The sequence below is a fragment of the Hylobates moloch genome, unplaced genomic scaffold (assembly GCF_009828535.3).
Source record: "Hylobates moloch isolate HMO894 unplaced genomic scaffold, HMol_V3 SCAFFOLD_1, whole genome shotgun sequence".
NCBI lineage: Eukaryota > Metazoa > Chordata > Mammalia > Primates > Hylobatidae > Hylobates > Hylobates moloch.
In genome coordinates, this window is record NW_026652276.1 from 238,529,446 (window position 1) to 238,557,206 (window position 27,761).

General features: G+C 39.0%; 1 protein-coding gene across 3 annotated transcripts in view; it reads right to left on the reverse strand.

Moving 5' to 3' along the window:
• Positions 1 to 27,761, reverse strand: part of PTPRN2 (protein tyrosine phosphatase receptor type N2) — a 901,057-nt gene that overhangs the window by 557,365 nt on the left and 315,931 nt on the right. For all 3 annotated transcript variants that reach the window (XM_032753238.2, XM_058428604.1, XM_032753237.2), the window contains one exon: positions 6,821 to 6,923. In XM_032753238.2, coding sequence (XP_032609129.1) covers positions 6,821 to 6,923 — 103 coding nt within the window. The remainder of the gene's footprint in view (positions 1 to 6,820; positions 6,924 to 27,761) is intronic.

Here is a 27,761-nt window from a genome sequence, read left to right on the forward strand (position 1 = left end):
CCGCACATTGCCTTTTGCTCTGTCATCCAGCTTGAAGTAGGTCAAAACTTCATACGTATGAATTTTGTACTTTAAAATGATGAAAAATGTTTTACACTTAGTAGCTATTCCCTTCTCCACTTGCACACACTGGCCTTAGGCTCACAATAATATGAGATATTCTAGATTGTCACCCAGTTTGTTAAAGGAAAAAATTCCAAATTACAGGCCCATCTTATGTTTTACATCCAACCTTCATGGCCACCTGAAGTTCTCTGTGACGTCGTCGGTGCTCACATACACAGCTGGTGTTCGTTGTCCCTGTTCCTGCCTCAGGAGCCTTTAGCATGTTCCCAGGTTCTCTTTAGCCTTTAGCATGTTGCCTGGTTCTCAGGCCTCCTTAGCCTTTAGCACGTTCTTCTCAGGTTCTGGCTTCTCAGGTCCTCCTTGGCCCTTAGCATGTTCCCAGGTTCTTGGTTATCTTAGCCCTTAGCATGTTCTCAAGTCCTCAGTTCTCAGGTTCCCCTTCCTTGACTCTCTTAGCCCTTAGCATGTTCTCAGCTTCTCCTTAGGCTTTAGCATGTTCTCAGGTCCTCCTTAGTCCTTAGCATGTTCTCAGGCTCTCGGTTCGCAAGGTCTCTTAGCCCTTAGCATGTTCTCAGGTTCCTGGTGACCCCTTAGGTGCGAGCTCTGTTCCGCACACTGGGCACTCATACTTACTGCTTTGCTGGTTTTCCACACTGCATCTCTTTCTGGCTTTCTCTCATGGGGCTTACTCTGCTTAAGGGACCTCATGTGTGGGAAGAGAAGAACCAGCAGGAGAAATGAGCTTCTGGTTGCCACTCTGGTAAGCCCAAAAACACGGCTGGGAATTCTGAAGACTTCATTCTAATGTCGCCTTTATTTCATGAATGGATGATTGGTTTTCAGCAAGTTACTCAATCTCCAGAGATTAACTGCCTTATGTGAAGAACACCAGCTACTATGTCACTGGCCCATTGTGGATTCTTGTTCAGCTGTGAAGCTCAGAATGCTCTGAATACACATGGAGTGGAGAAAGCCAGGTGACATTCTTGGTTAGTGCAGCTACCCATGCAAGAATTCAAAGGCATGGGCAGATCACGCATTCTGTCCTTCACCACCGTTTATCCAACAAATGCTGGCTCAGGGTCCATCTGGTGAAGGGCACAGGCTGGCACTAGGGGAGCCTGGTTAGAAGCAGCTCCTGGGAGTGGGGAGTGAGGACAATGAAAGCCAACATGGTTCCTTATCATGCAGCAGGAATCAGAACACGATGATCCCTTTAACAGGAATGAAACAAATCCATTACTTTAAAATTGCTTGAAAATCTAGAGGTGATGGCCACAAATTAAATCTAAAATAAGACAAAATTATAAATACTAAAGAAGAGGCAAACAAGCCACAATCCACATATGAGAAGAAAAAGCCCCACAGAGGAAATCAGTCCCCTTGCTGCTATAACCCGCCCTCCGACCTGACCCAAGCGGCTTTGGAAACACCACTTGATCTTATAAAAGCTGAGTTTCAAACAGAAACAGTCCCAAAGGTCAAATTCTGAAGATAGCCATGGATTAACCAGGCAACAAAAACAAAGAGGAAGCAGGAAAGGACCTACTCATTTAGGAAAATGGAATCCAAGACAACAAGCATTAAGGGAGACGCAGGCACCATTTAAACAGCAATCCGCTAATGATGGATGCTGAGGACGGGCTGACGCAGCCCCTGTGTGCTAAGCAGCAGAGCCTCAGCGCCTGTGAAGCCAAACACATCAACCCCCAAAGGAAAACTCACAGAAATACTGTTTTTGTCTGAGAAATTTCAGAAAGTCACAATATAAATAAGGACATGTTGATTTGAAGTAATACAATTGACACTTACATTTTTACCTAATTACACATCATATCTATATAATTATAAACTATTTATAAAAATCTGTATCCTGCAAATAGTTATACAAATATATTTTTGAAGACCAATTGAAAATTAAGTATGGTATCAATTAGGCTAAAGAAAACCTCAAAATTACCAAAGAGTAAAAGTTGAACAAAGTCACATTCTGACTAAAATGCAGTAGAATTAGACACTAATTTGAAGTTTAAAAACAACACATAAATATGAAAAAATAGAAAAGCCTACAAAACACTTATTGTTTGAAAAGGATATAAATGACAATTACAGATAATTTAGAACAAAAGCAAGTGAGAATTCATCAGTTATAGAATGATGTTAAAATTATGCTCAAAAGCAAATTATTTATGTGATTTCATTATTTTTTAAAAATGATAAATAGCATAAATAAGTTTTACTGAAGAATTTTTTTATTTAAAAGTAAGAGAATAGCAAAAAGAAGAAAATCTAAGAGATAATTCTTTCTAAAAATCGTGTTACAAGGGTGAAAAAAAGTGATTTTTTTTTTTTTTTTGAGACAGAGTCTTACTCTGTCTCCCAGGCTAGAGTGCTGTGTGTGATCCTGACTCACTGCAGCCTCAATCCCCCAGACTCAGGTGATCCTCTCTCTCAGCCTCCTGGGTAGCCAGGCGCCACCACACCCGGCTAAAGAAAAAGTAAGTTTACAGTGGCAAAGGAATAGAACTACACATGTGCTGAGTAATTTTAAAAACCATAACAGTGAGGACTAAGCTCTGATTTTTTCTCTTGCCCAAATTCCTATCTGAGAGGTCTGGGGAGTCATACCCTACAAACCGTAAATTCTCATCAGATGGGTTTTATTTGACCCGATATATCGTGACTTACTTTTCAGTCTGACTCTGGCAGAACATTATGAGACAAGGGAAAAAAATCAAAATATTTAAGCCTAAAATATATTTCCTTGCAATACCTGGAATTTGCCCTGCAAAGTGTCTTGTGGGAAAAATCCACATTCTGTAGGGATCTCCTTTCCCCTTTGTTTTCCTTCCTTCCTTTCCAGCTCCAGGAGATAATCAGCCAAGAGCCAGGCACCCTTTTAGGTCCAATAAGAAGCATCTTACAACCTGCTCTCTCTGAAATCTGCTATCTGAGAGCTTCCTCTGCACATAAAACTTGGTCTCCACAATCCTTTATCTTAACTGGAACATTTTCTTTCTGTTGATCCCAGGTCTTCAGATAAACTCAACAAGTTGTCAACCAGAAAATGTCTGAATTCACCTACAGCCTGGAAGCCCCTGCTTTGAGTTGTCCCACCTTCTGAACCAAACCAATGTATTTGATTGATGTCTCACGCCTCCCTAAAATCTAGAAAACCAAGCTGCACCCTGAGCACCCTGGGCCCATGTTCTCAGGGCTTCCTGAGGGCTGCATCACGGGCTATGGCCACTCATATTTGGCTCAGAATACATCTCTAAAAATATTTTACAGTTTGACTCTTTTCATCAACAAGAGAATAGCATTCGCTACGCTGCATTAACAAATGTGGAAATCTGCTAATAAAGGATAGCTTATAAATACCCCAAATCGCACAACAGTATAAGCATATTTTACCAATAATCGTGGAAGACAATGAAAATGCTCTATAAATGAAGAACATTCCCAAAAAATATATTAGAAAGTAGATCATTTCAATGGTAAAAGAAGTTTTCCAGAAATTTTAGGAAAAAAAGAAAAACGATCAGATTTCCATGAGGAAATATTGTGGGCAACTGTTGAGGAAGACAATGGGCCACACTGTTTCTTACTCTCTCCTGGGCAGGGCCTCATGGGAACCTCCCTCAGTAGGTGTCAGAGTTGGGCACGAGGAAGGCACCGGCAGAACAAGGGAGGCCTTTGGGTCAGCAGGAGGGACAGCATGAGAGGGAGTGATTGTCCCCAGGCAGTCATGCCTGGGGAAGAGCTGGGGAACGTGCCCAGACTCCTCTGCCCTCCATGCTGAGTGCAGCTTGTTCCAAACCCCACCAAAGCCAGAGGCCCAAGGACCCGATGGAGGTTACAGGTATGAAGTCCATCGCAGGGCGGGGGACGGGAGTGTGGAGGAAAGGAGTCTGGAGAATATCCAGCCAATGCCTCCCTAAATGGGCCTCTGTTTTGGGGGCAGGGATAATTGCTCTTGCCTGGGTTCAACACTCACAAAGAAAGAATTTAGAAATCCAGCCTACAGAATGGTAAGAGCTCTCTGTTTTTATTTGCAACCATAGCTAGTGCTATCTACGTTCCAGGCTGATAAAAATATTTTTACAAAATATAATATGTGAAAAGTTGCCAGCCTGAAATATAAAGAACCTATAATAAAAGGAACAAAGAGAAAAATACAAAAAGTCCTTTTTATACAGACAAAGACCATATACAGGAAATTCACAAAGAAAATTCCAATCTCGGCCGGACATGGTGGCTCATGCCTGTAATCCCAGCACTTTGGGAGGCCAAGGTGGGCGGATCATGAGGTCAGGACTTCGGGACCAGCCTGGCCAACATGGCAAAACCCCATCTCTACTAAAAATACAAAAATTAGCTGGGTATGGTGGCGTGCACCTGTAGTCCCAGCTACTCAGGAGGCTGAGGCAAGAGAATTGCTTGAACCCAAGAGGTGGAGGCTGTAGTGAGCCGAGATCGTGCCACTGCACTCCAGCCTAGGTGATGAAGCAAGAGCCAAAAAAAAAGAAGAGGAAAGAAAGAAGAAAGGGAAGGAAGGAAGGAAGGAAGGAAGGAAGGAAGGAAGGAGAAAATTCCAATCTCAAAGCACTTGTATTTTAAGCTTTTAATCTCACTTATAATTCATAAAACAAAGATAACATACCATTTTTCATAATAAAACTGGCACTGTTTTAAATAATAAAAACTGGCAATTTTTTCAAATAACCACATTTAAGGTTGTTTAGAAGGCACAATCCAGGTGCCTCTCTAGCGTTGTTGCTGAGTTTGACTTCTCAGAGCCAGGTCCTCCCTGGATTCTTCTCTCGGCGGCGCCCCTTTCCTCCCACATTTGGCAGCTTCTGTTCGCCCTGTTCTGCACCCCCCAGACTGAGGAGGAGCCATCCCTTGCTTGGTTTTCCCAATTCTTCTAGCCCTCTGTTCCTTGCCCTTCTTGGACGTCCAACCCATCCCTATACTTGATGGAGTTCAAGGTCATTGGGGCAGTGCACAACGCCCCCAGTGCAGTTTAGAGAGGAGTATAAGGAGTTTGAACACATCCAAAATGGAAATTCAACACAGCTCAAGTTGAAAACATTTCGGTGGGTTTTTGTTTGGTTTCCTACAGAAAAGTCTTATAGACTATAACAACACATTCTCTTTGATGAAAGAGGTATTAAAGGTAGATACACCAGGCACAGAAGCACAAAGACGCAGCCCCTGCCCTCAGTGTGCGCCGCGTTCTGGGGAAAGACGCAGCCCCCGCCCTCAGTGTGCGCCGCGTGCTGAAGACGCAGCCCCCGCCCTCAGTGTGCGCCACATGCTGGGGAAAGGCGCAGCCCCCGCCCTCAGCGTGCTCCGCGTTCTGAGGAAAGAGGCAGCCCCCGCCCTCAGCGTGCGCCGCGTTCTGAGGAAAGAGGCAGCCCCCGCCCTCAGCGTGCGCCGCGTTCTGAGGAAAGAGGCAGCCCCCGCCCTCAGCGTGCGCCGCGTTCTGAGGAAAGAGGCAGCCCCCGCCCTCAGCGTGCGCCGCGTTCTGAGGAAAGAGGCAGCCCCCGCCCGCAGCGTGCGCCGCGTTCTGGGGAAAGACGCAGCCCGCGCCCTCAGTGTGCTCCGCGTTCTGAGGAAAGAGGCAGCCTCCCCCCTGCCGGTGTGTTCCGCGTTCTGGGGCAAGAGGCAGCCCGCGCCCGTAGAGTGCGCCAGACGTGGGGGAAAGACGCAGCCCCCGCCCTCAGTGTGCGCCGCGTTCTGAGGAAAGAGGCAGCCCCTGCCCTCAGTGTGCGCCACATGCTGGGGAAAGGCGCAGCCCCCGCCCTCAGTGTGCGCCGCGTTCTGAGGAAAGAGGCAGCCCCCGCCCGCAGTGTGCGCCGCGTTCTGAGGAAAGACGCAGCCCCCGCCCTCAGTGTGCGCCGCGTGCTAGGGGACGGTTACCAGTTCTCCAGGCGTTCTCACTCTTGATCCTGCCAGGACACTTAACTGCTTTCCCTATCAGATGGCCATGAGCATGAAAGCAGACATCTAAATTTTGTATTACTGGAATCTTTCTAAAGACTGTGGCTCTGGAATAGTCTCTCTGTCGGGGAAAAATGGATGGACTTTTCAAACTAAACCTTTAGTAAAGGTCATTTTCATGTTTTTTTTTTAAACATGAAAAATAGCACAATGGCTCAGGAATCCGACAGTGCCAGCTTTCTTACTGTGGTTTGTCTTTAGATTAATTTTTTAACCTCCCTATGACTCAATTTCCTCACTTTCAAGAATGGGCATGACATTAGACCATGGTATGTATGACATTACCACATCGTTTGTATGACATTAGTAATTACCACATAGTTTGAGTACAAAATAAGATAATATGGAACAATATATTTAGCTCAGTGTAGGTTGCTATGCTCTGGGAAAGGATGATAAAGACTTTCACAATTTAATTCTGCTTTTTGTCTAAAGCAAAAATAATTTCTTATTGAGAAATGAGAATTATTGAGTTACCTGCTTTCGACCAAGGCCTTGAAGATGCAGGATTTTTCTAAGAGTTTCATGGAAAAATGAACCCCTGGGCATGTCTCTTACTGGAGGGTCACCCCAATATCACTTTCTTTCATGAGAACCAACCTTTTCTTTACAGACATCCTAACTTTCTGAAACATCTGCACCAGAAAGATGGTGGGTGCTTTGCTACATTAAAACAAACAAATAATAAGTGTAATAGCTGTGGGCTGTGTCCTGGGAGCAAGGAGCAACAAGCCACGTCCACACTTACCTGGCTGGGCTGGATGCTTCAGGACGCCTCAGGTAGGTTTTGGGGAGGTCTGCAAGTTCCTGGTCCATCACATACTGAGTATAGTCATCCTGCCACGTGAAACCTGTGGACAAAAGTTGCAAAAATTGTGTCATCATTTTGGAAGTTTAGCCAAAGCTCTTGCTTCAGTCTCATAATTAGTTGCATTTCAGCATTAAGTTGATGGTCCTATCAGCAAAGTAAGGCTCCCTCTCACTGCAGTTTATCAAGATCTCCTTACAGAAATTCCAGCTTTCTGAAACTTCTAGGCCAAAAAGAAAACTGATGCTCTGCTGCATTAATAATAATAAAAATGCCTGGGTGAGAGTGGAGAAAGCTGGCCAAATAGAAGACTCCACCAATCATCCTTCCTGTAGGAACACCAAATTGAACAACTGTCCACACAGAAAAGCACCTTCATAAGAACCAAATTTCAGGTGAGTGGTCACAGTACCTGGTTTTAACTCCATATCATTGAAAGAGGCACTGAAGAGGATGGAAAAGATCATTTGGAATTGCTGATGTCACCCCTCACCCATCCCCCTGCAGTGGCTGTGTGCCCCAGAGAGAGAATGCATGCACTTGGGAGGGAGAGCACAGTGACTGTAGGACTTGGTATTGGAACTCGGTGCTGCCCTGTCACAGTAAAAACAACAGGCAAAACACAACCAGTGCCCATGGAGGGAATATTTAGACCAGCCCTAGACAGAGCGGTACGACCCATCCCAGTGATCAGAATCTGAGTTCTGACAAGCCTCACCACCATGGGCTAAAGTGCTCTGGGGTCCTAAATAAACTTGAAGGCTGTCTACGATGGAAGGACTACAATTCCTGGGCAAGTCCTGGTGCTGTGCTTGGCTTGTCGCCACTGGACTTGGGGTGCACACAACCTAGTGAGGTACCAGCTGGGGAAACTAAGGGTGCTAGTATCACCCCTCCCTCAACCCTAGGCAGCACAGCTCACAGCTCCAAAAGAGACTCCTTCCTTCCCCTTGAGGAGAGGAGAGGGAAGAGTACAGAGGACTTTATCTTACAACTTAGATAACTGCTCAGCCAAAGTAGGATAGGGCACTGGGCAGAGTCATGAGGCCCCCATTCCAGGCCCTAGCTCCCAGGTGACGTTTGTAGACACACCTTGGGCCAAAGGAAAATCCACTGCCTTGAAGGGAAGGTCCCATTACTGGAAGGATTCATCATCTCCTGACTACAGAGCCTTTGGGCCCTGAATAATCAACAGTGGTACCCAGGCAGTACCCCATGGGCCTTGGGTGAGACTCAGCGATGTCCTGGATTCAGGTCTGATCTGGTACAGTCCTAGTGGTGGTGGCCACAGAGTTGCTGTGTCACCCCTCACCCAGCTGCAGAAAGCTGAGGAGAGAGAGAGTCTGGCCATTTGTTTGGGAGAATGTAAGAGAAAAAAAGTCTGCCTGGTAATCCACAAAATTCTTCTGGATTGTATCCAAGACTACCAAGGTGGTACTTCTAAGAGTCTGAAAGAGCCATGAAATTACTGGGCTTTGAGTGGCCCCTAATGCAGATACGGCTGCAGGGATTAAAAACGTAGATCACAGCACCAAAGTCTTTTCAAATACGTGGAAAGCCTTCCCAAGAAGGATGGGTACAAACAAGCCCAGATTTTAGCGACTACAATAAATACCTAACTCAGACACCAACAAACATCCAAGAGCATCAAGACAATCCAGGAAAACATGACCTCACCAAACGAACTAAATAAGGCACCAGGGACCAATCCTGGAGAGACAGGGATAGATATGTAACCTTTCAGACAAAGAATTCGAAATAGTTGTTTTAAAAAAAATTCAGTGAAATTCAAGATAAAATAGAAAAGACAAACAGAATCCTATCAGATAAACTTAACAATGAAATTAGAATAATTAAAAACAATCATGCAAAATCTCTGGAGTTGAAAAATGTAATTGACCCACTGCAGAATCCTCAGACTCTCTTGACAGAAGAGTTGACCAAACAAGACAAAGAATTAGTGAGCTTGAAGACTGGCTAGTTGAAAATATGCAGTCAGAGGAGAACAAAGAAAAAGGGATTTTTAAAAATGAAGCACACCTGCATGATCTAAAAAATAGCCTCAAAAAGACTAAGATTTATCACCCTTAAAGAAGAGGGAGAGAGAGAAAGAAAGGGGTAGAAAGTTTACTTGAAAGGATAATAATGAGAACTTCTCGAACCTAGAGAAAGATGTCAATGTTTAAGTATAAGAAGGCTATAGAACACGAAACAGATTCAACCCAAATAAGACCACCTCAAGACATTTAATTATCAAACTCCCAAAGGTCAGGAATGAAGAAAGGATCCTAAAATCTGCAAAAGAAAATAAACAAACAAACAAAAAAACATACAATGGAGTTCCAGTACCTCTGGCAGCAGACTTTTCAGTGGAAACTTTACAGGCCAGGAAACAGGGAAATTGTTATTTAAAGTGTCAAAGGAAAGAAACCCTTTTATTCTGAAATTGTATATCCAACAAAAATGCATTTCAAATATGAAGGAAAAATACTTTCCCAGACAAACAAAAGCTGAAGGATTCCATCAACATCAGACCTGTCCTATAAGAAATACTAAAGGGATTTCTTCAGTCTGAAATAAAAGAATGTTAGTGAGCAGTAAGAAATCATCTGAAGGCACAAAACTCGCTGGTAGTAGTAAGTACACAGAAAAACACAGAGTATCATAACACTGTAATTGTGGTGTGTAAATTGCTCATATCTGGAGTTAAAAGACTAAAAGATGAACTGATCAAAAATAACTCCAACAACTTTTCAGATATAAAGATATAAATAGAAACAACAAAAAGTTAAAAAGTAAGGGGATGAAGCTAAAGTGTAGAGTTTTTATTAGTTTTCTCTGTGCTGGTTTGTTAGTTTGCTTATGCAATCAATGTTAAGTTGTCATCCGTTTAAAATAATGGGTTATAAGATGTTATTTGCAAGCCTTCTTGTAACCTCAAATCGAAAAACATAAACAGATACAACAAAAAGTAAAAAGCTAGAAATTAAAACATACTACCAAAGAAAATCACTTTCACTTCAAAAAAAGTAAGGAAAGAAATAAGAGAAGACCACAAAACCAGAAAACAACAAAATGGCAAGATTAAGTTCTTACCTATCAATAATAACATTGAGTACACATGGACTAAATTCTCCAATCAAAAGACACAGAGTGGTTGAATGGATTTAAAAAAAAAGACCCAATCATCTGTTGCCTACAAAAGACACACTTCACCTATAAAGACAAGCATAGACTAAAAAGAAAGGGATGGAAAAAGATAGTCCGTGCAAATGGAAACCAAAAAAGAGCAAGAGTAGCTGTACTTGTATCAGACAAAATAGACTTCAAGACAAAATTACCAAAAGAGACAAGGTCATAATGATAAAGGGGTAAATTAAGCAAGAGGACATAACAATTGTAAATATATATGTGCCCAACACTGGAGCATCCAGATATATAAAACAAATTTTATTAGAGTTAAAGCAAGAGACAGACCCCAATACAATAACAGCTGAAGACTTCCACATGCCACTTTCAGCACTGGACAGATGATTCAGACAGAAATTCAACAAAGATATATCAACCAAGCTGCACTATTGACCAAATAGACTGAATTGACATTTACAGAACATTTAATTCAATTGCTATGAAATCCACATTCTTCTCCTCAACACATTAATAATTCTCAAAAATGGCCCATACATTGTGGCAACAAAATGCATCTTTAAAAGTTCAAAAACAAACTGAAATTATATCAAGTATCTTCTCTGACCACAATGGAATAACACTAGAAATCAATAACAGGGAAAATTTCGGAAACTATACAAACACATGGAAATTAAACAATATGCTTCTGAATGACTAGTGAGTCAATGAGGAAATTAAGAGGAAAATTTAGAGATTTCTTGAAACAAATAATAATACAAACACAACATACCAAAAACCTGTGGGATGCAGCAAAAGCAGTACTAAGAGGAAAGTTTATAGCTATAAACACCTACATCAAAAAAAAAAAAAAGAGAGAAAACCCTCAAACAATCTAATGATGCATCTTAAAGAACTAGAAAAGCAAGAGCAAACTAAACCCAAAATTAGTAAAAGAAAAGAAATAATAAAGATCAGAGCAGAAATAAATCAAGTTGGAATGAAGAAAACAATACAAAAGATCAATGAAACAAAAAGTTGGTTTTTGAAAAGATAAACAAAATTGACAAACCATTTTCTAGTCTAAGAAAAAAAGAGAAAAGACCCAAATAAATAAAATCAGAGATGAAAAAGGAGATATTACAACTAATACTGCAGTAATTCAAAGGATCATTAGAGGCTACTATGAGCCACTACATGCCAGTAAATTAGAAAACCCAGAAGAAATGGATAAATTCCTAGACACATAGAACCTACCAAGACTGAACCAAGAAGAAATCCAAAACCTGAACAAATCAATAACAAATAATGAGATTGAAGCTGTAATAAAGTCTCCAAGCAAAGAAAGGCCTGGGACTTGATCATTTCACTGCTGAATTTTACCAAATATTTAAAGAAGAATCTTACCCAAACTATTCCAAAAGATAGAGGAGGAGGAAATACTTCCAAATTCATTCCATGAAGCCAGTAATACCCTGATACCAAAACCAAAGACACATCAAAAAATAAAACCACAGGCCAATATCCCTGATGAATATTGATGCAAAAATCGTCAACAATCATCAACTGTCCTGGGAATAGGACAGTCTCTTCAATAAATGGCACTGGGAAAACTGGATAACCACATGCAGAAGAATGAAACTAGACTCCTATCTTGTCGTATACAAAAATCACATAAAAATGGATTAAAGACATAAATCTAAGACCTCAAACTATGAAACGACTACAAGAAAACACTGGGAAAACTCCCCAGGACATTGGATAGTGTAAAGATTTATTTAGTAATACCCCATAAGCACAGGCAGCCAAAGCAACTTGAGTAATGCTCCACAAGCACAGGCAACCAAAGCAAAACTGGACAGATGGGATCACATCAAGTGAAAAAACCTCTGCACAGCAAAGGAAACAATCAACAAAGTGAAGAGACATCCACAGAATAGGAGAAAATATTTGCAAAGTATTCATCTGACAAGGGATTAATAACCAGAATATATAAAAACTCAAACAACTCTGTAGGAAAAAAGCTTAATAATCTAATGTAAAATCGCCAAATAGAGCTCTGAATAGACATTTCTCAAACAAGACATTCAAACGGCAAACAGGCATATGAAAAGGTGCTCAACATCACTGATCTTCAGATAAATGCAAATCAAACCCACAATGAGATATCATCTCACCCAGTTAAAATGGCTTTTGTCCAAAAGACAGGCAATAACAAATCCTGGCAAGGATATAGGGAAAAGGGAACCCTCATACACACTGTTGGTGGAACTGTAAATTAGTACAACTATTATGGAGAGCAGTTTGGATGTTCCTTAAAAAGCTGAAAATAGAGCTATAATATAATCCAGCAATCCCACTGCTAGGTTTATACCCAAAAGGTAATCAGTGTATCAAATAGATATCCGCACTCCCATGTTTATTGCAGCACTGTTAGCAATAGCGAACATTTGGAAGCAACCTAAATGTCCATCAACAAATGAATGGATTTTAAAAAATGGGGTGCCTCTATACAATGGAGTACTGTTCAGCCATAAAAAGGTGAGATTCTGTCATTTGCAACAACATGGATGGAACTGAAAATCGTTATGTTAAGTGAAATAAGCCAGACATAGAAAGACAAACTTTGCATGTTCTCACCGATTTGTGGGAACTAAAAATTAAAACAACTGAACTTATAGAGAGTAGAACAATGGTTACCAGAAGGAAGTAACCATTGTTACTGGGAAGGAAATTGGCAGGGGGTGGGGGGCAAGTGGGAATGGTTAATGAGTACAAAAATATAGTTAATTAGAATGAATAAGATCTGGTACTTGATAGCACAACAGGGTAACTACAGTCAACAATAATTTATTGTACATTTAAAAATAACTAAGAGTATAACTGGATTATTTGTAACACAATGAAAGGATAAATACTTCAGGTGATGAACATCCCATTTACCCTGATGTGATTATTATGCATTGTATGCCTGTATCAAAATATCCCATGTACCCCATAAATATATACACCTGTGTACCCACAAAAATTAAAAATTAAAAAAAATAGACTTAATGAGTGCTGTGACTATGGCTGGACAGCAAGGAGCCTTACACCAAATACAAGTTTAGTTAGAAGACAGATTTTTATCTACTATGAAAGATGGAAACATCTTCCATCTACATGGAAATATTGTGGTCACAGCAAAGATACTCCTCATCCACAATGAGCACATAGTACCCGTCTCTCACCCACTCCTCTACCTGCCCGCCACCATATCTTAGGTATTTTGTTCTTCCTAACAAAATCTTGACAGCAATTGGAATGGAATAAGGGGTATTGTTACCGTGAAAGCAATTATCATGGGGCTTAATGTACTGTATCCGGGAGCCAATTACATTATATTTATACTCAAATGTTATGACAAAGAGCTTTGTAACAAGGGTGAAGTAGTTATGAAGGCAAAATCCATGTGATTATGCATTAATTACATGCACTGTGGATCACATGATAATTATGCTCAAAATTACCAAATAACTCTCAAGAATAATTATTATGCAATTTGTACATTTTAGATCTTATGGTAACACTTTAGCACTTAGAACTACCCCATGCAATTATCCATAATTATCTAATCACTAAATATCATGTAATTACAGAGATATATTTTTATGCCCTGTACAAAAACACATTACCAAAATCTTCAAATCAAGATGGCTCTGTGCTTGTGTGTATGTATGTGTGTGTATGTGTGTGTGTGGGGGGAGGGGAGGGCATAGGAAGTCCAGAACACGATAAGAACCACATATTCTGGATGGAATTAAAAGAGCTCAGTAGATATAAGCTATCTTCATGAACACACAAGTATTTTTTTCACATGCAAATCTAGATTTTTTAAATGTTATAGACGGCAAATTAAAGCAATTGTCATATTTCTAAATCTCAAAAGCCTAAATAGCATTACCCGAAGTGAAGAATGATAGGAAAATTCACCATTAGGATGGTCTCCAACTTACTCTAAGCCGCTCTAGTTGGAATATATCACTTAGAGAATAGGTCGCTGCAGAAAACAGGCCCCACACTCACTATTATCCAATTTAAGATTAAATGTACTTAATAATAAGTCTATCCCATTTGCCAAAGCAACTTAAAAACACCCACTATGAAATGTACTTTTGTTTATATAGCTATTTCTGATCCATTCTTGGGAGTATACTCAATTGAAAGCACATTTGCAATGTTAGTATAATATCTATTATTGTGGATTTAGAAATAAGGATATTTTAACCATGCCATTCCTAAAAAGGATTCTCTTAATATTAATATTTATCAGGAAGCAGGATATCAATGGCACAAAAAGAACTTTTCATGAAAAAAGTCATTTATAAAATTTAAATAACTTAAATTTAAAAATTTTTATCTAAAAATCATGTAAGTCTGAGTTATGTCAACTTTGGGATCTATGATAAGGGCTCAGTTCTTCCAGAACAACAGTTGGTCAACTACTCAGAATCATCTGTACTGGGCAGTCTGAGAGGACCCTGTATACCTTAGCCCAGCCATCTCAGCCTTCCTGGAAGTCAGAAGAAATGGTGCTCTTAGATATAAAAAACAAACAAAACAATGCAGAGATATGGGAGTTTAAGCATCTCCTATGAACTTCTGTCTGTGGTATATCTTGGAGAAAATATAACCCTGGGAAGAAGGCATCCACTCCCAGAGATGACATACTTCTTCCCACTAAGTACAACTAACATCTCTGAGCATACGTAAAACAAGCATAAGACTCTGAAGGACAGCAATAAGAAGGCAGAGCAGAGAAGGACACGGTAGTGGATTCCTTGGGTTTTCTTTTTGCCTCATGTACCTCAGACTTGGAGTCAAAAAGGCTGCAATCCAGAAACACCAATGTGTACACACACACACACACACACACACACACACACACACTAAAGCAGCCTCTCTAGTATAGCCTCTCCCTACCCATGCCAACAAAGGCCAAGTGGGGGTCTAGACTTCCTCCCTCATGAGGCTATAATAAGGCCTCTCCCCAGCCCCACCAGGTAGTGTCAGAGAAGGCCAAGTAGGGATCCAGAGCTTTCATCTCCATTTGGTTGTAATTACGACAACCCCTGCAGTGTCAGTGGAGACCATCTGGGAAGTTGAAACTCCCACCCCTCTCCCTAACCAAGCAGTAAAAAGACTCCACCTTCAGGTATCAACAGAGGCCTCCTGGGGAATCTAGACTTCCATCTCTGCCTGTCAGTTAGAATGATCACCATCACCACCCCTTACCCCTAGAAGAGCAGTGTCCAAAACGAGACAGTTAAAATGCAAGGTTTAAATGAGATCCAGAATCATGACATAATACAAAAATGTCCAGATTTCGACAGAAAATAACTGGTCATACAAAGAACAAAGAAGATCACAAAATAAATAGAAAAGAGACAATCCACTGAAACCAACACTGAGATGACCGAGATGTTAAAATTGCCTGAGAAAGATTTTAAACCAGCTATGATAAAAATGCTTCAGTGAGCAATTATGAACATACTTGAAACAAATGAGAATGTAGGATGTCTCAGAAAATAGATGATGTAAATAAAAGCCAAATCAAAATATTATTACTGAAAGATACAATAACCAAAATAAACAACTCAGTGGATGCACATAACAGAAGGATGGAGAGACAGAGGAAAGAATCAGTGAACTGAGGATAAAACAGTAGGAATTACTCAATGTCAACAACACAGAGAAAATAGGAGGAAAAAATGATAAAGCTTCAGCAACTGCGGGGCTATAACCAAAGATATAATATTCATGCTATCAGAGTTTCAAAAAGAGAAGAGAAAGAAGACAAAATGACAGGTCTGAAAAGGTACTCAGGAAAATAATGGCTGAAAACTTCTCAATTTTGGAAAAAACATGAACCTAAAAATTTAAGAAGCTAAGCATACCCCAAACAGGGTAAACCCAAATCTCCTCCAAGACACATAATAATTAAGTTTCTGAAAACTTACAAAGAAAAATCTTGACAGCAGCCAGAGAAAAATGACACCTTACCTGCAAGGAAAACACAATTCAAATGACAGGGGATTTCTTATCAGAAACAATGGAGACCACAAGGAAATAGCACATTTTTCAACTGCTGAAAGAAAAATATGTCAACCCAGAATCCCACAAGTCTATCAATCCAGATACCCAGTGAAGGTATCCTTCAGGAATAAGGGGGAAATAAACATATCCCCAGATAAAGGAAAATTGTGTTTTTCACCAGACAAACTCTGAAAGAATTACTAAATTTATGTCTCTATATAGAAGAGAAATATAAAAAAAGGAATTTTGGAGCATCAGGAAGAATGCAAGAACATGGCAAACAACAACCTGAGTAAGTACAATAAGCATTCCTTCTCTTGAGTTTTATGCTTGACAGTTCAATTAAACATCATACCACTGTCTAATGTCATTTTAAATGCACATAGAGGAAATATTTAAACAATTATAATATAAATGAGGGGGATAAGTAAAATGTCATAAAGGAAGGTAAAGTTTCTATATTTCATCCAAACTGGTAAAATTATGACATCAGTAAACTTTAATAAGTTATGAATATCAAAGACATACACTCAAAAACATAGATAAAGTGGATTTCCAAAAACATTAAAGTAACTCAAAGGAAGGGAGGAAGAAACAAAGAAACAAAGAATACAAGAACAAGTAGAAAATACAAAATTAAATGAGTGTTAAATCCTAACGTATTAATAATTACATTAAATGTAAATGGGCTAAATATGACAATGAAAACACTGCCTGAGTGGGTTTTTTTTTTAAAAAGACTCAACTATACACTATATGAAACTCACTTTGAATAAAATGATATAGGAAGGTTGAAAGTAAAAATATTTTTTTAAATATATCATGTAAGTATTAATCAAAGGATGGAAGCAATAGCTATATTAATATCAGATAAGTTAATAGAGTAAAAAAAATGGCTGCAGAGAAGGGAATTACCAAGTGATAAATAGGTCAACCCACTAAGAAGATACAGCAATCCTATATATGAATTATATAGATAGAGCAACTAAACAAAAAATCAACAAAGATAGAAAAGAACTCAACAATACCATTAATCAACAGGATCTAATGAACATTTATGGAACACTGTACCCAACAAGAGCAGAGTATATGTTCTTTTCAGTTGCCCATAGAACACATACCATGATAGACTTAATGCTGGGCCATAAAACATACTTCAGCAAAATTATAATCATTCAGTGTGTGTTCTCTGACCACAATATAGTCAAGGTAGAAACCAACAACAGAAAGATAATGGGGAAATATCCAAACACTTGGAAATTAAACAACACATTATGAAATAATCCATGGGTCAAAGAGAAGATAATACATTACATGTAATTAAAATAAAAGCACAACATACCAAAATTCATGGCACACACAGTTAAAACTGTGCTAAGTGAAATTTTTAGCACTAAATGCTTACATTAAAAAAGAGGGCCCTACTGGAGCACTTTTGCCAGTGGCCCCCACCCACCCTGCCAGGGCACTTTTGCCAGCAACCACCAATGGGGCAGTTTAGCTGGTGGCCCCTGATGGAGTGCTTTCAACAGCAGCCTAGCTGCACCTTGACCTCCCAGTGCAGCTGGTACTAAAGCTCAAGGGGCCAGAGGACAAAGCCACAGGCCTGGTCCCAGCTCACCAGGGTTAGAGCATACAGCCCAAGAGTGCCAAGCTGAACCTTGGCCCTATGAAAAAATTCAGAAACAAAATCAATCAACTATATCCAACTTACACAACAGCAAAACTGTTATGAGAAATAATGAAAATAAAAACAAAAAGCCCCATCCCCAGGACAGCAACTTCAAAAGGATAAAAGAACATCAGCACTCACAGATAAGAAAACAGCACAAGAACTCTGGCAATTCTAAAAGCCAGAGTGTCTTCTTATCTACAAATAAACACACTAGCTACGCAGCAATGGTTCTTAATCAAACTGAAATGACTGAAATGACAGACATAGGATTCAGAGTCTAGATGGCAAGGAAGCTCAATGAGATACAGGAGAAAGTTGAAACTCAATCCAAGGAAATGATTTGAGAGTTGAAAGACAACATAGCCATTTTAAGAATAACCAAACTGAACTTCTGAAATGGAAAAATTCAATATAAGAATTTCATAATAAAATTGGAAGCATTAACATCAGAATAGACCAAGCTGAGAAAAGAATTTTAGAGCTTAAAGGCAGCTCTTTCAAATCAACACAGGCAGACAAAAATAAAGAAAAAAGAGTGTTAAAAAATGAATAAAACCTCTGAAAAGTATGGGATTATGTAAAGTGACCAAAACTATGACTCACTGGCATTTCTGAAAGAGAAGGAGAGAGAGTAAGCAACTTGGAAAACATAGTTGAGGATATAGTCCATGAAAATTTTCCCAATCTCACTAGAGGTTGACATGATATTCAAGGAATTCAGAAAACCCCTGTGAGATACTATATAAGATGACCATCCCCAAGGCACATGGTCATCAGATTCTCCAAGGTTGTTGTGAAAGAAAAACTCTTAAAAGCAGCTAGAGAGAAAGGGCAGGTCACTTACAAAGAGAACCCATCAGGCTAACAGCAGACATTTTGGAAAAAAGCTTACAAGCCAGAAGAGACTGGGGGCCCTATTTTCAGCATCCTTAAAAGAAAAAAAATTCCAATCAAGAATTTCATATCCCACAAAACTAAGCATCATAAGCAAAGAAGAAATAAAATCCTTTTTAGACAAGTGAACACTAAAGAAATTCACTATCATTAGACCTGCTTTACAAAGGTCCTTAAGGGAGTGCTAAACATGGAGACAAGAAAGATACCTGCCTCCACAAAAACACAAATACGTAGCTCACTTGCACTATAAAGCAACTATACAATCAAGTTTACGTGAAAACCAGCTAACAACACAAATGACAGGATCAAATCCTTACATACCAATATTAACCTTGAATGTAAACAGGCTAAACACCCACTTAAAAGGCATAGATTGACAAGTTGGATAAAGAAGCAAGACCCAACTGTCTGCTGTCTTCAAGAACCCATCTCACATGTAATGACACACTTTGGCTCAAAGTAAAGGGATGAAGAAAGATCTATCTTGTAAGTGGAAAACAACAAAGAGCAAAGGTTGCTATTCTTATATCAGATGAAGCAGATTTTAAACCAGCAATGATAAAAAAGAACAAAGAGGGGCTTTACATAATGAAAAAGGGTTCAATTCAACAAGAAGACTTAACTACCCTAAATATTTACGCACCCAACATTGGGGCACCCAGATTCATAAAACAAGTTCTTAGAGACCTATGAAGAGACATAAACACAATAATAGGGGGAGATTTCAATATCCCATTGACAGCATTAGACAGATCATAGAGGCAGAAAACTAACAAAGATATTCTGGACTCAAACTCAACCCTTGATCAACTGGGTCTTCTAGACGTCTACAGAATGCCCAACAACAACAGAATATATATTCTTCTTATCTGCATATGGCACATACTCTAAGATCAGCCACGTGCCATAAAGCAAGTCTCAAAAAAATCCAAAGAAAATTGAAATCATACCAACCACACTCTTGGCCCACGTGTAATATAAGTACAAATAAAAACCAAGAAGATCTCTCAAAACTATCCAATTACATCAAAATTAAACATTTTGCTCCTAGATAACTTTTGGGTAAAGAAGGAAATTAAGGCAGAAATCAAAAAATTATTTGAAACTAATGAAAACAGTGACACAGCATACCAGAATATTTGGGACACAGCTAAAGCAGTGTTAAGAGGAAAGTTTACAACACTAAACAACTACATCATAAAGTTAGAAGATCTCAAATTAACAACATAACATTACACCTGGAAGAACTAGAAAAAAAAAAAAAGAAGAAACCAATCCCAAAGCTAACAGAAGAAAAGAAAAAATCAAAATCAGAGCAGAACTGAATGAAATTGAGACACAAAAACACATACAAAAGAAAGTTCATTTTCTGAAATAATAAATAAGATTGGTAGACCACCAGCTAGATTAACAAAAATAGAAAACCTAAATAAGCACAGTCAGAAATGACAACGGTGATATTACAAGAAAACCTTTTAGGTTTTCTAGGTTTTTTCTATTTCTTCTAGAAAACCTAGAAGAAATAAATAAATTCCTAGAAACATACAACCTTGCAATATTGAACCAGGAAGAAATTCGAATCCTGAACAGATGAATAATGACTTTCAAAATTGAATTGCTAATAAAAAAAAAAACCTACCAACCAAAAAAGCCCTGTACCAGACAAATGCACAGCTGAATTCTACCAGACATACAAAGCAGAGCTAGTACCAATCCCACTAAAATTACTTCAAAAAACCAAAAAGTAGGAGCTCCTCCCTAAATCATTCTATGACACTAAACAGAATTGAAAACAGAAACCATATGATCATCTCAATAGATACAGGAAGGGCTTTCAATAAAATTCAACGTCCCTTCATGTTAAAAACCTTCGACAAATTAGGCATCAAAGGACAAAGATAAAAGGAATATGCCTCAAAATAATAAGATCCATCAATTACAAATCCAAAGGCAACATCATATTGAACAGGCAAAAGTTGGAAGCATTTCCTGTGAGAACTGGAATGAAACAAAATGCCCACTCTTACCACTCCTATTCAACATAGTATTGGAAGTCCTAGCCAGAGCAATCAGGCAAGGGAAAGAAATAAAAGGTATCCAAATAGGAAAAGAGGAAGTCAAATTATCTCTCTTCATAGATGATATACTATACATAGAAATCCTTAAAAACTCTGCCAAAAGACTACTAGAACTAATAAATGACTTCAGTAAAGTTTCAGGATAAAACATCAATGCATAAAAACCAGTAGCATACAATTCACTGACCCTTAGAAAACAAAAACAAAAACAGAAACTAAAAAACTAATATCACTTCTATACATCAATAATTTTCAAGCTGAGATCCAAATCAAGAATGCAATCCCATTTACAACATGTACAAAAAGAATAAAATACCTAAGGTTATAGCTAACCAAGTAAGTGAAAGATCTCTACAAGAATTAAAAAACACTGCTGAAAGAAATCAGAGATAATACAAACAAATGGAACAACATTCCACGCTCATGGATAGGAAGAATCAATATTGTTAAAATGGTGACATTACCCAAAGCAATTTACAGATTCAGTGCTATTCCTATCAAACCACCAGCATCATTTTTCACAGAATTAGAAAAAAAAAGAATTATAAAATTCATATGGATCAAAAAAAAAAAAAGCCTGAATAGCCAAAGCAACCCTAAGCAAAAAGAACAAAGCTGGAGGAATCACACTACCTGACTTCAAAATATACTATAAGGGCATAGTAACCAAAACAGCATGGTACTGGTACAAAAACAGACACATAGACCAATGGAACAGGTTAAAGAAACCAGAAGTAAAGCCACACACCTACAAATATCTGATCTTCAACAAAGTCAACAAAAACAAGAAGTGGAGAAAGGACTCCCTATTCAATAAATGGTGCTAGGATAGCTGGTTAGCCATATGCAGAAGATTGAAACTTGACTCCTTCCTTTTGCCATATACAAAAATCAACTTAAGATGGCTTAAAGATTTAAACGTAAGACCTAAAACCATAAAAACCCTAGAAGAAAATGTAGGACACACCACTCTGGACATAGGCCTTAGCAAAGATTTATTGATGACATCTCCAAAAGCAACTGCAAGAAAAAAAAAAAAAAAAGACAAGAGGGACCTAATTAAACCAAAGCACTTCTGAACAACAAAAGCAACTATTAACAGGTAAATAGACAACCTACAGGGTAGGAAAAAGTATTTGCAAACTATGCATCTGCATTAGTCCATTTTCACACTGCTGATAAAGACACACTTGAGACTGGGTAAATTAAAAGAGCAAGAGGTTTAATGGACCCACAGTTCCATGTGGCTGGGGAGGCCTCACAATCATGGTGGAAGGTGAAAAGCACGTCTTACATGGCAGCAGGCAAGAGAGAGAATGAATGCCAAGCGGAAGGGGTTTCCTTCGGATCCATCAGATCTCATGAGACTTATTCACTAACATGAGAACAATATGGGGGAAACCGCCCCATGAGTCAATTATCTCCCACCAGGTCCCCTCCCACAACACGTGGAAATTATGGAAGCTACAATTCAAGATGAGATGTGGGTGGGGACACAGCCAAATCATGTCAGCATCCAAAAGAAATTTAATATCCAGAATCTGTAAGGAACTTAAATTATTCAGCAAGCAAAAAGCAACCCCATTAAAAAATGGGCAGGAGACATGAACAGACACTTCTTAAAAGAAGACATAGAAGTGGCCAAGAAACATAGGAAAAATGTTCATTACTAAACATCAGAGAAATGCAAATCAAAACCAAAGTGAGATACTATTTCACATGAGCCAGAATGAATATTTTTAAAAAGTCAAAAAATGTTTTTAAATTTTTAAAAGTCAACAGATGTTGACAAGGTTGCAGAGAACAGGGAATGCTTATACACTGCTGGTGGGAATGTAAAGTAGTTCAGCTGGTGTAGAAAGCAGTTTGGAAATTTCTCAAAGAACTTAACACAGAACTACCATTTGACCCAGCAATCCCATTATGGGCATATAGCCAAAGGAAAATAAATCATCCTACCAAAAAGACACATGCACCTGTACATTCATCACAGTATTATTCACAATAGCAAAGACATGGAATCAACCTAGATACCCACTGATGATGGACTGGAAAAAGAAAATATGGTACACATACACCATGGACTACTACACAGCCATAAAAATAATGAAATCATGTCCTTTGCAGCAACATAGATGCAGCTGTAGGCCGTCATCCTAAGCAAATTAATATAGGAACAGAAAATCAAATACTGCATATTCTCACTTATAAGTGGAAACTAAACACTGAGTACACACAGACACAAAAATGAGGACAACAGACGCCGAGGACTATGAGAGGCAGAGGGTGGGAGGAAAACGTGGGTTGAAAAGCTATAAGGGACTAGGTTCACTACCTGGATGGCAGAATCGTTATCACACCAAAGCGTAACAACACACAATTCACCCATGCCATATGTACCCTCAAACCGAAAACAAAAGTCAAAAGAAAAATAAAAGAAAAAGTCTCAAATCAATAATCTGAATTATTCAAGAATCTGTAATAAAGGAGAACACAATAAACCCAAAAAAAGTAGAAGAAAATAAGTAACAAGGATAAGAAAAGAAATCAATGTAATTTAAGTGAGAAAAAAATAGAGAAGATAAATGACAATGAAAGCTGGTTCCTTGAAAAAAATCAGTAAAATTGACAAATCTCTATCAAGACTAACAAAAAACAAGAGAGAAGACACAAATTATCAATAATAAGCAAAGAAACAGGGGAAGTCACTACAGACTATGCAAACATCAAAAAGATAATCAGGGAATAAACAACTCTACACACATAAACCTGACAACATAGATGAAATGGATCGATTCCTTGAAATCCACAAGTTACCTCAATTCATCCAATATGAAATCAATAATTTGAATAGTTCTACACTATTAAGGAACTTGAATTAATAATTAAATATCTACCCAGAAAGAAATAATCAGGCCCAGATGGTTTCACCAAAGACTTATACCAAACATTTAAAGAGGAATTAAAGCAAATTCCACAAATATCTTCCAGGAAATAGAAGGGGAGGAAACAGTTCCCTGTTTATTTTATGTAGCTAATATTAACCCGATACCAAAAGCAAACAAAGACAGTAAAAAGAAGGAAACCTACAGACCAAAATCCCTCGCAAATGTAGACACAAAAATCCTTTACAAAATATTAGCGAATAAAATCCAGCAATATATGAAAATAATGATACATCATGAGGTTCATTCCAGGAATGAAAGGCTGGTTCACTATTTCAAAACAAATCAATGTAATCCGCCATATTAATAGGCTAATGAAGAAAAAATCACTTGATTATAGCAATCGATGCAGAAAAGACATTTAAAAAATTCAACACTCATTCATGATGAAAACTTTCAGAAAAATAGAAATCAAGGGGAACTTTATCAGGTTGATAATAAACATCTACAAAACCCCACATTTCACTATACTTAATGGTGAGTAACCATCAAAAGCTTTCACTGAAGATTACGAACAAAGCAAGGATGTCTGCTCTCACCAATCTTATTCAACATAAAGCTGGAAGTTCCAGCCAGTGCAATAGGGCAAGATAAAAAAAAAAAAAAGGCACGCAGACACAAAGGAAGAAATTAAACTGTACCTATGTCCTATTTCCTGATTATCTACATAGAAAACCCCAAAGACTCTACAAAAAAAAACAACTTCCTAAACCTAGTAAGTCCTTGTACTATATACTAACAATGAAGACATGAAAACTGAAATTAAAATACTATTTAAAACCACTCAAAGAATACTTAGGTGTAAATTTAACAAACCATGTACAGGACTTATATGCTGAAACACACACAATGGTGATGAAAGAAACCAAAGATCAAAATAAATGACAGACATACCATGCTGCTAGATCAGAAGTTTCAACATAATAATGATGTCAACTCTCCCCAATTGATACAGAGGTTTAACATAATTCCTATAAAAAATCCCAGGGAAATACTTTGTAGATACAGAAAAGCAAGTTATATGGAAGAGCAAAGGAACTAGAGTAGCTAAAACAATTTGGGAAAATAAAAATAAAGTGGAAGGAGTGATCATATATAATTTCAAATCTTATTATATAGGTACAGTAATCAAGACTGTGTAGTATTGGTGAAGAGATACAAATAATACAGTGGAATAGAAAACCCAGAAATAGATCCATAAAAATATGTCCAAGTTATTTTTGACAAAGGTGCATAAACAATTTGATGGTAGGAAAATTTGCCTTTTCATCAAACAGTCCTGGAGTGATTGGACATCCACAGGCAAAAACAGGAACCTCTGTGTAAGCTTCACTGTCTACACAAAAGCAACTTGTGGACATAAAGGTAAAAATGCAAAACTATAAAACTTTTAGAAAAAAGACAACAGAAAATCTTTGGAAGCTAGAGCTAGGCAAAAAGTTCTTAGACTTGCATCAAACATCTTCCGTAAAAAGAAAAATTGACAAATTGGCCTTCATCAAAATTAAAAATTCTGCTCTGTGGAAAGGCCCTCTTAAGAGCTGAAAGAATGAGTGCAGAGTTGGAGAAAATATTGGCAAACCACGTATCTGACAAAGGACTAGTATCAGGAATATACACAGAACTCTCAAAACTAAACATTAAAAACATTCAATTAGAAAAAGGGTGAGAGATGAAAAGACATTTCAACAAAGAGGATCTACTGATGGCAAATAACCACATGAAGAGATGCTGACCATCATTAGCCATCAGGGAAATGTCAGTTATACCCACAATGAGATGCCACCACACACCTATCAGAAAGGCTAAAATAAAAAATATGGACACCATCAAATGCTGGAAAGGATTCAGATTCAGAAAAACTGTGTCACTGTTAATTTTTTTTTTTTTTTTTTTTTTTTTTTTTTTGCTGTGAATGTCAAACGTTCTGGAAAATGGTTTGAGTTCCTTTAAAAACTAAACATATACTTACCATAAGACACAAAAATTGAACCCCTGACCACTCATCCCAAAGAAATGAAGACTTATGTGCAAACAAAATCTTGTGTATGAATGTTCACCAGTTTTATTTAGAATAGCCCCAAACTGGGAACCACAGAGTCCCTCAGCAGGTGGATGGTTACCATGCAGCACCTCTGCACCACGTAGCACCACTTGGTTATGAAGGAAAGAACGATTAGTACACACCACAGCCTGGATGAATCTCCCAGGAACTGTGCTGAGTCAAAAAGCCAATTCAAAAAGGCTAGATGCTGTATAATTTCATCTAGACAACACCTGCGTAACCAACTCTTGTGTCCTATGGGAGGCACATAGGGTTTGAGGGCAGCCACAGCCCCCGTCTTCCTCAAGTTTGCAGTCTAGTGTGGAATGCAGGTACGTAATTAGCTAAGATCCAAGTTGGAGTGCAATCATTATATAATAAAGTTACGAGCAAACTGCTAAGGGAATAGAGAAATGGAGAGGTGAATTCGTGTTGGAAAGTTAAGAAAGTTTCATAGAAACAAGTGGTATTGAACTAAGACTGGAAAGATAAATAGAATTCTAACAGGTGGGGATGGATTGGGGAGAACTCTAAGATAACAGAGTAGCATGGGAAGGGACATGGGGCTGTAGCGCTGAGTGGTGCACTCAGGGGATGGTGTATGACATGGGGAGGGAGGTGGGGGCAGTGCAGGAACAGAAGGAGGGGAGTTGCTTAGTCACAGAAGGACGTGAAAGCTACATCAGGAAGCACCGGTGCATCTGTGCACAGTGGGGAGCAGTAAAAGCTCTGCATTGGACAGAAATATCATCCAACTATGTCCTAGAAGGAGGATAAAAATAACAATATTAAAATAAAAAATTTGAAGATACATAGCAGTTTCTATTTGCTGAGCCTTAACTATGAGCCAGCACTATCCTAAGTCCTTCCTATTTTAATCCTCAGGATTTGTGAATAATGAATTAAAGATAATAGGGAGAAGGGAAGGCATTCAATAAGAGTTATAAAAACGGTTCATTAGATGATAAGGTTGTAAACTCAGAGAACACTAGTGTGGATAGTTTGAGAAGCAGAATTGGTAAAAATTAATAATCAGTATATGCAGGATTAAAGGAGAACAAGGCGTCAAGGTTAACTGCAAGTGAGGTTGGCTAGGTCGCTGGGGAAGAGGAAATCACAAAGAAGGAAGGCTGGGAACACACCAGGTTTGTGGGTGGGGACGACGTTTGTTTCTTCCGCAGGCTGAACTGTGTGGCAGAGGAGATCCCCGTGGGAGGGGCAGGTGGAAAATGCCAGGGACAGACTGCTGAGAGGGAAACGGAGGTGGCAGAGGCAAGTGGTGGCAGCGTGTGTGGTGGTCCAGGCTTGCATGCAACACGTCAACACATAAGCAGGCAAGGGCATACCAAGGACAGAAACCAAGGTGCACGCTGCATATGAGGAACGAAGACAGCACTTCCCTTTTTTTTTTGGTGGTATCCAAGAATAAGATAGGCATCTTGAAGTGAGACCTGGGGAAGTCCCACAACACAGCACTTACCCTAATTGCGTGGGAGCCTCTCACGTATCACTGTGTCCTATTATATCATATTTATTCTCTTCTGTCCCACTTTTTAAAATTTCTGGCTGCAACACCCTAAAACTCTTTCAGGGTCATTAATGGGCTGTGGCTTGCAGTTTCAAACACACTGGATCCAGGTGACAGGCTGTTTGGAGGGAGGAGGGAGCCAGGCTGAGGAACAGAGATGCAAAGGGTTGGGGGTGAAGCTGAAGATGACTGACTTCCAAGCTGGGCTCCAGTGGCACCAGCTCCAGCAGAGGACCTGGGTCACAGGACGAATGGAGGCCTCAGAGCTACTCATCAGAGTGCGCTGTGCATGGATAAATGGGAGGAGGGAGGTCAGTTGGGAGAAGAAGGTGTGAGAAAATGGAACTGTAGAAAATCTGTCAAAGTAAAGAGGATGGGATAGATCCTCCATCTGTTTTAGGAGAAAAGCAATAAAAAAGAGGTGCTGAGGAGAGGAGCAAAATTGAAAATAAAGACAGACAGCCCAAGGTCATGTGCTGAGGAGCCGGGAGAAGAGAGAGCTTCAAGGGTGAG